This window comes from Embiotoca jacksoni, unplaced genomic scaffold (assembly GCF_022577435.1).
Source record: "Embiotoca jacksoni isolate LCO1_2020_lvr unplaced genomic scaffold, fEmbJac1.0.p SCAF_23, whole genome shotgun sequence".
Classification (NCBI taxonomy): Eukaryota; Metazoa; Chordata; class Actinopteri; family Embiotocidae; genus Embiotoca; species Embiotoca jacksoni.
This window is the reverse complement of record NW_027185374.1, coordinates 10,787,012-10,798,541: the sequence shown is the minus strand read 5'-3', so window position 1 is coordinate 10,798,541 and position 11,530 is coordinate 10,787,012. Positions and strand designations below refer to the sequence as shown.

Below are 11,530 nucleotides of genomic sequence, written 5' to 3'. Positions count from 1 at the left end.
AAAGTTTAAATTGTATTTCTTTAAAATCCCAGTTGGCTTTGCAAAGCAGGACAGCCGATAGCAATACGTGTCTGTCAGGAACTCGGTGACTATTGGATGTACTGAAAATGATGATCCCTGGAGGATTAATTCAAACTGACTTCAGTGATCGCATGACTTCTCCATCACCACGAGGCTGACGTTGTTCTGGGTGAACTGCCTTCATCGGATGCCTTCATCTTTAATTTCGTTTTAAACATTCAGTCACGTTGGTGAGCCGCTGAATTTATATCATGTCTCACTGTCAAATCAAAATTTGGAGTTTTTCTCAAAGTTTATTTCTGAGTCTTGTTGAGACAGTCCTGCATATTAAAAAGAGGGAAATGGCCGTGGACTGCACAAACAAGCCACTCGGTCCTTATCCTTAGAGCCTCCTACCTTATAAAGGTAGAGGTAAAAGTAGAGGCGATACCTAAATGATGAAGAATCACTACTTGGTTTGTGGTATGCATGGTTAACAAAAGATGAGTTCGATGTTTGTTGATATGTGGTTCAGACCAGTTAAAATAGTTGTTATCTCATCATTCAGCCGTCTACCAAACTGAGGCAAACCAGGTGTACTGACTGAGTTTGGACAAACCGAAGCGGATCTTTGGTGCAGCTGACAACAACACGTCATGTGGCTGTCTTGCTAACAACGGAAATAAGCAAACTATAACAGACTATAGGTTTATTTTATATGATTTTTGTTAAGTTAATCCACTATTGGTTGCTTAAGTCTTAACTTCAGAATCATCTGGTTGAAAAAATAAAACAAAGCAAAGAATAACCAACATTGGGGCAAAAACACAAAATTCAATCAAACTGCAGAAATTCTGACTGACTGGCTGTTACACCGACTCACTATCACCTCCTAAAGTACAAAGTTATATTACAAGATTGCACTTAAATCTTGCATATTAAACCTTTAAAGCATCGAACGCTGTCCTGAAGGTTTTCATGTATCAAGATTTTACAGGTTTAGGCGTGAAAGAATTTAGAATTAAATTTTCCCCAAGTCTTCTTCAATTCAACACTCACATTTACAGTGCGGTGAAAGAGTTGCTGCTCACTGCTGTCTTCCTGTCCTCGCTGCCTGTAAATTGATCCCTTCTTAATGCAGTTCCAATCTTGAGTAATGGAAGGTCAAATCCACATCTGGCATCAATAAAAGCTTTTGGCAAGTACAAGTTTTCTCTAAAGATCTTTTTAGCACTAAACTCTGTCATAATGTTACAATCTGTCTGAGCAGCTCGGTGAAAAAACACGAGGGGATGTGGGACTAAAAAAAGATTTTACCTTTGGAAAAGAAAAACACAACTTCAACTTCCTATAAGCGAATAATGGGATGCAGTTTGCACAAAATGTGAACGGTGGATTCCTGTTCCCGTTGCTGACACTAGAGTATCACTTCTTTCTGGGAATGTATGTGTTGTCTTAAGTAATGAAAAATATCTTTCAATTCCTGATCATTTTTTTTTTTTTACATTTAAAGGAACAGAAGCAGCATCAATGTTAGTTGTTCCTCGTGTGCTTTTCCTGCTATCATGAGTCAAAACGTCTGCTGTGGGAAAAGTCTTTTACTCTAACATCTCTTTAGACAAGTGGTGTGGTCACAGGTTGTTTGCGGGAGCTGTTGGCTGGTCAGCGGAGCGCGAAGAGTCACTCACAGCGGTAAAGGTCCCAGATCTGTCAAAGACGACCTCATTGAGCTGAGAGCAGAGAGGTTAGAGGAGCTACAGCCGCAGTATCTTAAATCTCCACTTGTCCCTTTGACGTCCTCGTCTCCGACTCCGCTCAGCACAACATCCTTATTGCAAAACAACCGGCTGAGAAACAGGTGAACGGATGGTTACTTTTATGTTAATGCTGCGCTCTTAATTTGTATTATAAAGCCTTTTTTTTTTTTTGCAGGTCATAACTTCACCAACACCGCAGAGCATGAATTTGACACAAAACAACAGACATGTGGATTATAGAGGTTACAATATCATCTTTATTTATATTACATTTTAAAACAGGTTTTTGAACACAGTCCATGTTTTTTTTTTCCAGCCATGCAGGCAAAAACAGAAAAACAAAGTAAGAAGTCAGTGACTAAGACTGATGGTCAGTAATAAATGGTGTGGACACAGCATGGATATGATCAGCAACAATCCTAATGCCCGGCTTTAATTTCCTGTTCATGAGGCCACGGTATATTAGTAATCGTTAGTCACAGTGAGCTCCATGCTGCGAGGCCTTTCAGGCTGCAGTGCAGATATCTCTGACATGCTCACACAGCAGCACAGTCTTTCAATCTTTTACACTTAAAAACAGCGACTACTCCTGACTCAACAAACTCTGACCAAAAAGTATATCGTTTCAAATCATTTAAAATCAGGTATGAAGCAAATATGAGAAACACAGAAAGCAGGAAACACCAGTAGAAAGTGATGTGATGCAACGAGCCTGCAATAAACACAATTTATAGTTCTTCAGACGGCTCTTTCACCCGTTTGTATGTTCATTCACATCTATTGTATATATTCAATTGTGGTTTTGAATAGGACTTCTTCACATTGAAAGGTGTTTCGAAGTCAAATCCAGCTGATTTATACATATTTTAATTGGTGCATAAATATTAGAAATATGTTGGGAAAACCACAAACTAAAAGAACAAATTAGGATAAATGATTAGTCTCACTGATGTGTTATTTACTGCAGGACTTTGCACAGGAAATTACAATTAAGAAGTATTTTTTTGTTTATTTTTGAAGACATCTGAGAACTGTTAACATCAATGCATTCATGTATTTGGGCAAAGATCAGAAGCACAAAGGTTATAAATGCAAGCTCCATTTTTTTCAACAAGTAAAAAGTTTGATGCCCAGAAATCATTTCAAAATCAACACCTGAAAGAAAGCAGATAATGCAGAGTCATCAACACAGTGGTCCCATTTAACAACAAGCAGCAGGAATCCTCTGCATTCCATTTCAGCTCTACACACACGTACTAAAAATGGATTTTCTATGTCCAGCAGCGACGGCCTGAGCAGCCGCACGGTGCTAACAGGAAATACACCGAGTCCCACTAGATCTCTACATGAACCTTGAATCTGCGGCGCAGTCAGGGGGTCCGAGGTCAATGGACCACTTCCCACTGGAGAATCTCAGAGGTTAAATGGACGTCTTCTAGTTCATTCCTGTTTTCCCTTTATGTGGCTTTCCACACAGCTTATAGACTGGGCTGCAGTTTCAATGACAGAAATAGCACCTACAATCACATAATGATATGTATTACTTGTCCCCGCTTCCCAGAGGCAGCAAAGTGGCTATTGTTTGCACACAACGGAAGAAGTGCAGTGAGGGGGTCCGCAGTCAATTTGTCCATGTAGTGGCTATAGTGGTTATAGCCATTATGTTCTCTCAAGCGCTCTCTCTGTCAGCGGGAGTCCTCCTCCAGAGCAGAGCGCACTCGGGCCTCCAGCTGGTCCGCCAGGGGCCGAGCATCCGGGTTTGAGGCGAGCATGTCTAAAAGCAGAGTGCACATGGCGGGGCCGGGAGGGGGGGGCAGTGGAGGCGCCCTCTTAAACTTCATGGGGATGCACAGCTGCAGGTCGGCGTTCTCCCACAGAGCTTCCCCCAGCGGCATCAACCAACCCGAGCGAGCCTTGCACACGTAGGCACCTGAGGAGGAAACATGGAGGGTCCTGACTGGCAGAGAAGAGACGTCCGATCTCAGCGGTTGCACTTACACTCGTGTCTGCGAGAAATCAACCGCCTGCTGGGGTGGCAAATATCCCGATGCTCAGAACAGACGGGGACACACTTTGTCAATGAGTCGCTCGTGTTAGTCAGAAACAATAGAATTACACCATGAATGGGCTAAAGGAGGTCATGTTCTTCATGGAAAATAAAAGAAGCCAAAAGTCCCACGTGTTTTCTAAATAAATAAGGAGGCCGGTAAAACAGGGTCCCGTCGTGCTGCTAACAGGTGGCACTGCTCTGCTTTATTACAAGCTGCAGCCAGTTTGATGAACTATCTGAGGATGTGAAGCCTGGTAAACTCACACTTTACAAACTGAGCTGAACTCATAACGAAGATGCCGAGTCTGCGCTCCACTGCTGCATCTGTCTAACGGTCTACGCTCAGTTCCCCGTGGGTATGCTATTGAGTTTTTGCCCTTAAGAAGCGAGCAATGTATCGACGAGTGGGTCTCTGTTGAGTTTGTGCAAGGACTCATATGCATAAGGGGTGACATGATGCATACTCCTACCAACGCTTCACAACAACCAACTAATTCATAGGTGTTGGTAATGCAGGCAGGGAAGAAGAAAGCTGCCTGGAAATGAACGATAACGTAAATAAAGCACATTTTTTTTAAAGAAAAAGAAAAATCATCTTTGCAAAAGTTTTATAGGGAAGGAAATGCATTCAACGTGTTTGCTCGGCTTTTAGATGCTGAGCTCTGGTGAGGAACGCTGAATGTAATCAGGAACTCCACGTGACACCCATAAACTTATCGGATTGAACTCAACGTCGACATTGTTGTCTCATTGCCAAGTGTGACATTTTATCTTTCAACTTATTTACTTTTAGTATAAACAGTCAAACAGTAAGTATTTACAGTATTATATACATTAAGATGAATACGTACAACAAACTGTATCTGGTTAGTCACATGGCCTCTTAGTCTCCCTGTACATTTCCTTGCATGTGGTAGAGCGGATGAACCTTTAAACACACAGGTTGAAACTTTGACCAACTCCGGTCACGGTTTGTCAAAGTTTAAGTACAAAGTAAAGCGTCTTTCTCCATTCACAACACAAAAGATTAATACTTTGGGGTTTTGGCTGCTGTTCAGAATAATTAAGAAATCCGAAGATAAAACTTTGGGCTCTAATAATCGTGAATTAGTCATTTGTCGCTATTTGACATTTTCTCTACGACATGATTAATAGAAAAAAAACATGTAGATTATTGAAGAAAAAGTAAATAAATCATGTATCAACCCTAAAAATGAAAGTGGGTTATCCATGAAAGTGATTAAAAAGGCATTAAGTGCTCCGTTATCTCGAGGTTTCTTGTGGCCCTTGTGCAGATTTGGAGTGATTTAAATCACTAAGCGGTGCGAGTAACACATCCGTCACGCTCAACACCGAACTGTGCCCGGGACGCTGGGGGTGAAGTCTTTGTGGCCTGGTGAAAGAGCAGCAATGATTTCCTAACCTGACTGAGCACAGAGCCGGGCGGGCGCTGGGTCTCCTCGGCGAGACTCGCCGTGGGACTGGATTCTCTCCGCTCGCCTGCCTCGTCAAATAACTGTGTGGGTGTGTGCATCTTCAGAGAGGATAAAGTAAAATAATGGACCGTTTTATCCGTCTGTGAAAAAGCTTTGAGCCGCCTCTCTTCATTTCTCACTGACAAAGAGGATTGTGATCGGGGCTGCCAAATTCCATTAGGCTTTTTTCTTCTTCTTAAATTTAAATCCACTGACACCCGTCTCTCCCTCCACTAGAAACCGCTTTCATTCAGCCTAATGAGCTATCAATGACTCGGGGAGCTTCTCGGCCACTAAACCTGAGGATAATAGTTCCTATCCCCCTGCCACCAGGTCACCTCTGACCAGACCCATTCTTTTGAGAATAAAATGAGACATCTGTATTACAGCCACTTCATTACTGTCTGACAGTGGAGCGCGGAGCAGAACCCTGCCCGGCGCTTTCAGACATTTAGCCGCTTCATCATCTTATGGCAGCTTGGGGTCCAGACCGGAAAACAGGACATTAAAAGAAGACATTAAAATCTCACTGCTGTTCCACAGAGGGACAAAGTGTTCCCTGCTGCTGCTGAACTGGCAGAGTCACCACATCAAACAACAAGCTCAATGTACGACAAAGAAATGAATTAAATGACTTAAATATCAACTCATCTGTGAAAAATGGAACAAACCTTCATTACTGATGTTGTTAGAAACACTAGATCTACATATGTACATTCGATTATGCCAAAGATAATGTTCTATCTGGTTCTCAAACTGTGGTTTGAGGTTGTACACAAGAGCCTTGCTGAAAGGCCCCTCCAACTGGCCCAAGTCCAAAAACGTATCACTGTCTTCAATTGTATTACAGACAACAGCGATTAAATGTACACATCATATTAGAGTGATGAAAAAAATATTTTTGTAATCATTTAAATATCAGAAATAAAATGTGCAGGACATAGCATAATGCTAACATTAGCTTGACGCGGTTGAATGCAGACTCTTCGGTCATTAATTTCAAGAAGCAGAATGAGTGGACTTTTAATATGACTACACGGTCCTAAAAACGTTGGACCCGACGATGCTGAAGAGTTGACAGGAGGAGTGACGCCTTATCGAGCAAGAGCATTAAATGTATTCTTTGATTTTGAAACGGCGGCCGGATGCTGTTAAAATTGAGTGTTTCGCAGGCTGTTGCATGGTTAAATCAGTCAAACTATTTCTGTAAAGTTTGGGAACGTCTGCTCGCTCGTCTGCTGCCAGGAGCAGAATATGAACGACTGTCAGGTTGTATTAAAAGAAAGCAAAGTACTTATAATCCATATCAACATGTAGATTGCATAAATCATCATTCATCTCTTTGCCATTTAGATTTATGATTGTACCATCCATGGCTGATGAACGTTTGATGTATAGTGTGTGACATTTTTAATATGTGCCATTTAATTAAGTCAAACTCGATTGAGGGCGATTGCGTCATCGACCTGCCCGGACACGCGCTCGACCTTTGCAGCCTCTCCGAGCGGTGAGGACGGGAAACATCAGGTCCTCGCGCTGCAGCAACGTCCTTCCGCTCACTCACCCAGTTGTTCCTTTGTCGTTCCTTCTTCCACAAAGGTGATCCTCTCCAGGACCGCCCAGAACATCACGCCCAGGGAGAAGATGTCCGCCTGGGCCGTGTAGCTCCGCCCGCCCCACACCTCCGGAGCCATGTAGAAGTCGGAGCCGCAGGTGGAGGAGAAGCGCTGCCTGCTCGCGTCCACCTCGCCCTCGCTCATCTTGCTCAGACCGAAATCCGCCACCTCGAGGTTGAACAAGAAGATGAACTGATCACTATCTGGCAGCAAAGCTGAAAAGCAGTCACTTGGGGAAAAAATGATTGAGTTTGACAGTTTGATTAGTCGGTTCTTTTAACCTATAATTTCATAAGCACTAAAACTCTTCCTGTTCAAGCTTCTCGTTGGTGAATGTTTGCTGGTTGTCGTTGTCTTTGTCTTCGATGACAGCATGACAACCAGGGTTTTGGACATTTGGCTTTTTTTTTTTTTTTTTTTTAAACAACAACAACAAAAAAAAACATTTTCTGTTATTTTATGGACCAAATGACTGATAATGCGAGTAATTAGAGTTAATTAGAACTCTACAGGACAAATTTTGATGCATTAATTCAACACAGAGCAGCTCATCAGAATTCATTGTTTATGCGCAGTTACCAAAATTAGATTTGGAAAACAAAAAGGGGGGGGGGGAAGTGGGCCTGATTTGACCAGTGATCTATTTTGATAATCTATTAATAACAATTTTATTTTTTTTAGCAAAATGAAAATGTGCTGCTATTCCTTGCTTACATTATAGTGGATTGAATATCTCCGAGTTTGGTATCTGATGACATCACAGCGAGCACAGGGAAAGTTTAATGAACATTTTTCACTATTATGTTTTGTGAATCGAACGATTAATCGAGAACCAACTAGCAGATTCATTTTAGATGGAGCCCAAACGCGTGTTCGACTCCTGATCAGGATGTCTAAGATGAAGGTTTGTTGTACTTTTGGTTTACTGGCCCTTCAACTAGAGGATTTAGACAAAAAAAATCTGCAGGAGTGTTTCGACACTTCGAATGGAATTTGTGAGCTCGTGGCTACACCACGGGAAGTCGTGTGCACCGTATGCTCGGCGTTCAAGTGGTTAAGTTGTAAAAATACCATTGCTGGGCAACGTGGACGGCGTCTCGAAGCCACGGAGACTAACAATTTAGCAAACTAACAGGGGTTGATACAGAAAAAGGAAAAGCAGAGGGAAAAATCAACAATTTCCCTCAGACGTAGACTTCTATCCAAGTTATAAAGACAAACTCTACATGACTAAAATTACAATATATCAGGGTAACATCCGACGAAAAATGAACTTCGATGGCCTCTGACATTTCTGTAAACGTCAGCAAACACGTCTGAACTCGTGAACTCGAGGCTTATAGAAGATTTAGAGTTCCGACGTTGTGAATACCACAAGAGGGCGCCTTTCTTATGGACTTTACAAGGTAAACACGACCCATTTGAAGGCAGCAACTGTTGTGCCATATCACCTGTATACTTTGGGTATTCAGAGCACCTGTATGTTAATTGCTTTGACACAGGGATATGCGCAGCGTTTTATGTTCAATTACTTTTTCATATTTCACTGTGCTATATTGTTTATTGTGTCTCAGGTTCCCTGCTGCTATGGAAACCAAACAGTCCCAGAGGAAAAAAGAAAAAGTGAAACAATGCCTTCAAATTTAAACAGCGCGAGTTCTCCGACAAGCTTGATGCCGCTCCGTCTGAAATAAACGCCGACGCATCGTAACATTCAGCCTACCTTGACCACAGGGCCTTTCGGAGTCCGACAGACCAGGACGTTGTCAGGCTTCAGGTCTCTGTGGGTGATGCCCAGGCTGTGCAGGAAGGCCACAGCGCTGCAGAGCTGTCGCACTACGCTGTGGTTCCGCTGGGCCTCTGGGGGCCTGGAGAGGAGGTACTGATTCAAGTCCCCTCCGTCACAGTACTCCATCACGAGCCACAGGGCCAGGCAGCGTGGCGGCCCAGGCTGCTCCTCCTCCCTCTGGGCCGATCTCTTCCTGGCTCTGCTCGGAGGCCTCTGTGGGGTTGTAGAATCATGTGACGTCGTCCTGTCCTGCATCTTAGCTCTGGCCTGCACAGTGTTGGTCCTTTCCTGGAGTCTAGAGGCGCTGTTCGTCCTCCTCCGGGTGTTAGACTGGACATTATTCCTTCCCTGACTTTGTTCCGTTGCAGCGACACTGCCCTTCAGTACGTTCTCAACAAGATGCGGAGGCAGTTTGCCTGCTTTGAGGGGCTTCAGGCTCCTGCGCCCCGTCTGCAGGAGGCAGCTGTGGAGTGCGATGATGTTCACATGGTTCTTGGCTGTGGTCCTCATGGCCCACAGCTCTTGCAGGTAGAGTTCAATGCACTCTGGGTTGCTGCAGGGCAGCCGCTTAATAGCCACCGTCTGTCCCGTTTTGGCCATGTGGCCCTCAAAGACCACACCATAACTGCCTCGTCCTACCTCCCTCTCTAAGGTGTAAAGCTCCTCCATTTCTCGTAGGAGCCGGGGTCTGATGGGACTGCAGGGAAAAACATAATTACTCATGTCAGCATGATTAAAAACAGACATGTATAGAGGAAACATAACTGCGTGTGGTATTAACAACATTGCAAAAGAGTTGGCGAACTTTAACCGGCCCGAACCTCAGACTTTAAGTTTACCTCTGAGTGGGATATTAGGTATAAAAGCCTGTACTACGAAGCAGGACTTGCACTTAGTGAGGTAACTTCAGGTTTAACTTTGGTCTTTTCAGCCCTACGAAGCTGGTTCACTTCTTATCGGGATACATCGCCGTGGTAACTTATGCTGCAGATCTAACCTGTTCCAGAGGAGGTTACGTTCAAGATAACAGATCAAAAGGTATCAAAGCAACGCCATCAATTCTCCTTGTAAATAGCATCACTAATCAGGAGATCCTGTGAAGCTCGCTGGTCTCTGTGGAGTGCACGAGTGGTCAGAGACGGGCAAACCTCGTTAGCCTTCTCTGACAATTTCTATGTGAGAACTATAGATAGAATTTCATTGGGGTTTTTTTTGTATACTGATCATCCTACAATAGAGAGCGACTGATGCACTGAAGCCCGTTTTACACTTTTGGGGTTGCAGCTGAAACAATACGACTAAAATGGACAAACACACAAAACAAATCACATTATAATCTATCTTATGATGCACATTGGGAAGTCATCACATCTGATACAATTATTTTGTCTAATTATATACCACCTGTCTTTAGCGCTGTATTCTTCTCATTTCTTAAAAAAGCTTCCACGTGAAAACTTAGGAGGCACCGAGTTGAACCTGTCCGGTGGGACAGGCCCGAGGTTTAACAGAACTAAATAAACACAGCTGGGACTCACAACACTGACGTCACAACACTGGATCTGCGATCGCAATCTTTAACCGTTATTTCCCCAAGTTGCAGTTGACATACATACAGAACATTTTGAATACAAACAATGACCTAAATGTCCAAAGTGACTCTCGAGACCGTAAGAACTTAGAAAACCTACAGAATGAGTTTAACGTGTCTGTAGTCACTGAGGACACAAAGCTTCAGATGAGCTCCACTTACTTTGTTTTCCAACGTACCCACAAGACTTCCGCTTATGTTATCAGCACTTTATCGACTTGAAAACGCGCCGGCATGCCGCTTCACACAGTATCCAACAAATCTGTCTTATTTTCTGTTGCTGTTAGACGACCGAGGTAAAGTAGCAGAACGACAGTGAAACGACAAACACGACAAACTTCCGCGTTTAAATTTGGAACGTCCCGCTCTGTGTGTGCGTGTGCGCGTATCGTGATTGGCTAAGCAAATTCAGTCGCGTGTTGTGATTGGTTGGGAGCACAGTGGCACAAACGTAATGTGATTCGAATTAGCCACCCGACACCGCGCACCGGATGCGACTGAGGAAGTGCTCTCACCGTCATCTGAGGTAAAGGTATGGAAACAGACCATTAACCTCAAAGTGAACGAAAATAGTGGATAAAGTATTTGTTTTCATGTGTAGAAAACGTATAACACAACTACGGGATCAAATATAATGCAAAATCAAATCAAATGCTAAATGTTATTAGGCGGCGAGTTTTGTCTCATCTATACAGTTTAGAAAAGGAGACGGAACTTTCGCTACCAGTAATCAAGATAGTTCACGAAATGAAATTTGATTATTTTCCATATTTTGAAGAACTATCTGACACTTTGGTCCGTCAATATATAAAATGGATCAGAGAGAGGTTCGGAAATTCCGTGTCTCTTTTTATATACGGTTTACAGATAAAACAAAACTCGATGCTTAATAACTGCGTCATTTATCATTTTATTTGATTTTACATTATTTTTGCATTTTATTTGTGGAAGTGTTTTGGCCTATTTGGTAGTCCTCATTTTACAGGACAAAGTATTTTGTAAAAACAACATGATAGCAGTGCTGAGCGTGCCTCGGTAAAGTGATAGATCTGAATAGGGAGTCTATTATAAGCTGGAACCGGGGGCAGTTTTATAATCATTATATTTAGTTTAACGAAAGAAACACCAAAAGTGTAAAAGCCCCACTATAAACTTCCTTTTTGCTGCAGTCCCATTTAATCACAAAAGACCTTCTGAACAAACTACACACACCTATACACACACACGCACAATGAGTGGGTGCTGCATCAGT

General features: G+C 43.0%; 1 protein-coding gene across 1 annotated transcript; it reads right to left on the bottom strand.

The window, feature by feature from the left end:
* Positions 1–2,006: 2,006 nt before the first annotated feature.
* LOC138203728 (serine/threonine-protein kinase pdik1l-B) lies at positions 2,007–10,574 on the bottom strand. The gene is made up of 4 exons (XM_069158741.1): positions 10,441–10,574; positions 8,622–9,384; positions 6,847–7,066; positions 2,007–3,687 (listed from the first exon to the last, which is right to left on the bottom strand). The coding sequence occupies exons 2-4, from the start codon at positions 9,354–9,356 to the stop codon at positions 3,443–3,445; spliced, it is 1,200 nt and encodes a 399-aa protein (XP_069014842.1). The 5' UTR covers positions 9,357–9,384; positions 10,441–10,574; the 3' UTR covers positions 2,007–3,442.
* Between the last annotated feature and the right edge of the window lie 956 nt (positions 10,575–11,530).

Coding starts and splice junctions, on each gene's coding strand:
- LOC138203728 (XM_069158741.1), bottom strand. CDS start 9,356: ATGGAGGAGCTTTACACCTTAGAGAGGGAGGTAGGACGAGGCAGTTAT. Junction 7,067..8,621: donor CGAAAGGCCCTGTGGTCAAG/GTAGGCTGAATG, acceptor TTCAACCTCGAG/GTGGCGGATTTCGGTCTGAG. Junction 3,688..6,846: donor AACGACAAAGGAACAACTGG/GTGAGTGAGCGG, acceptor TTTCCTCCTCAG/GTGCCTACGTGTGCAAGGCT.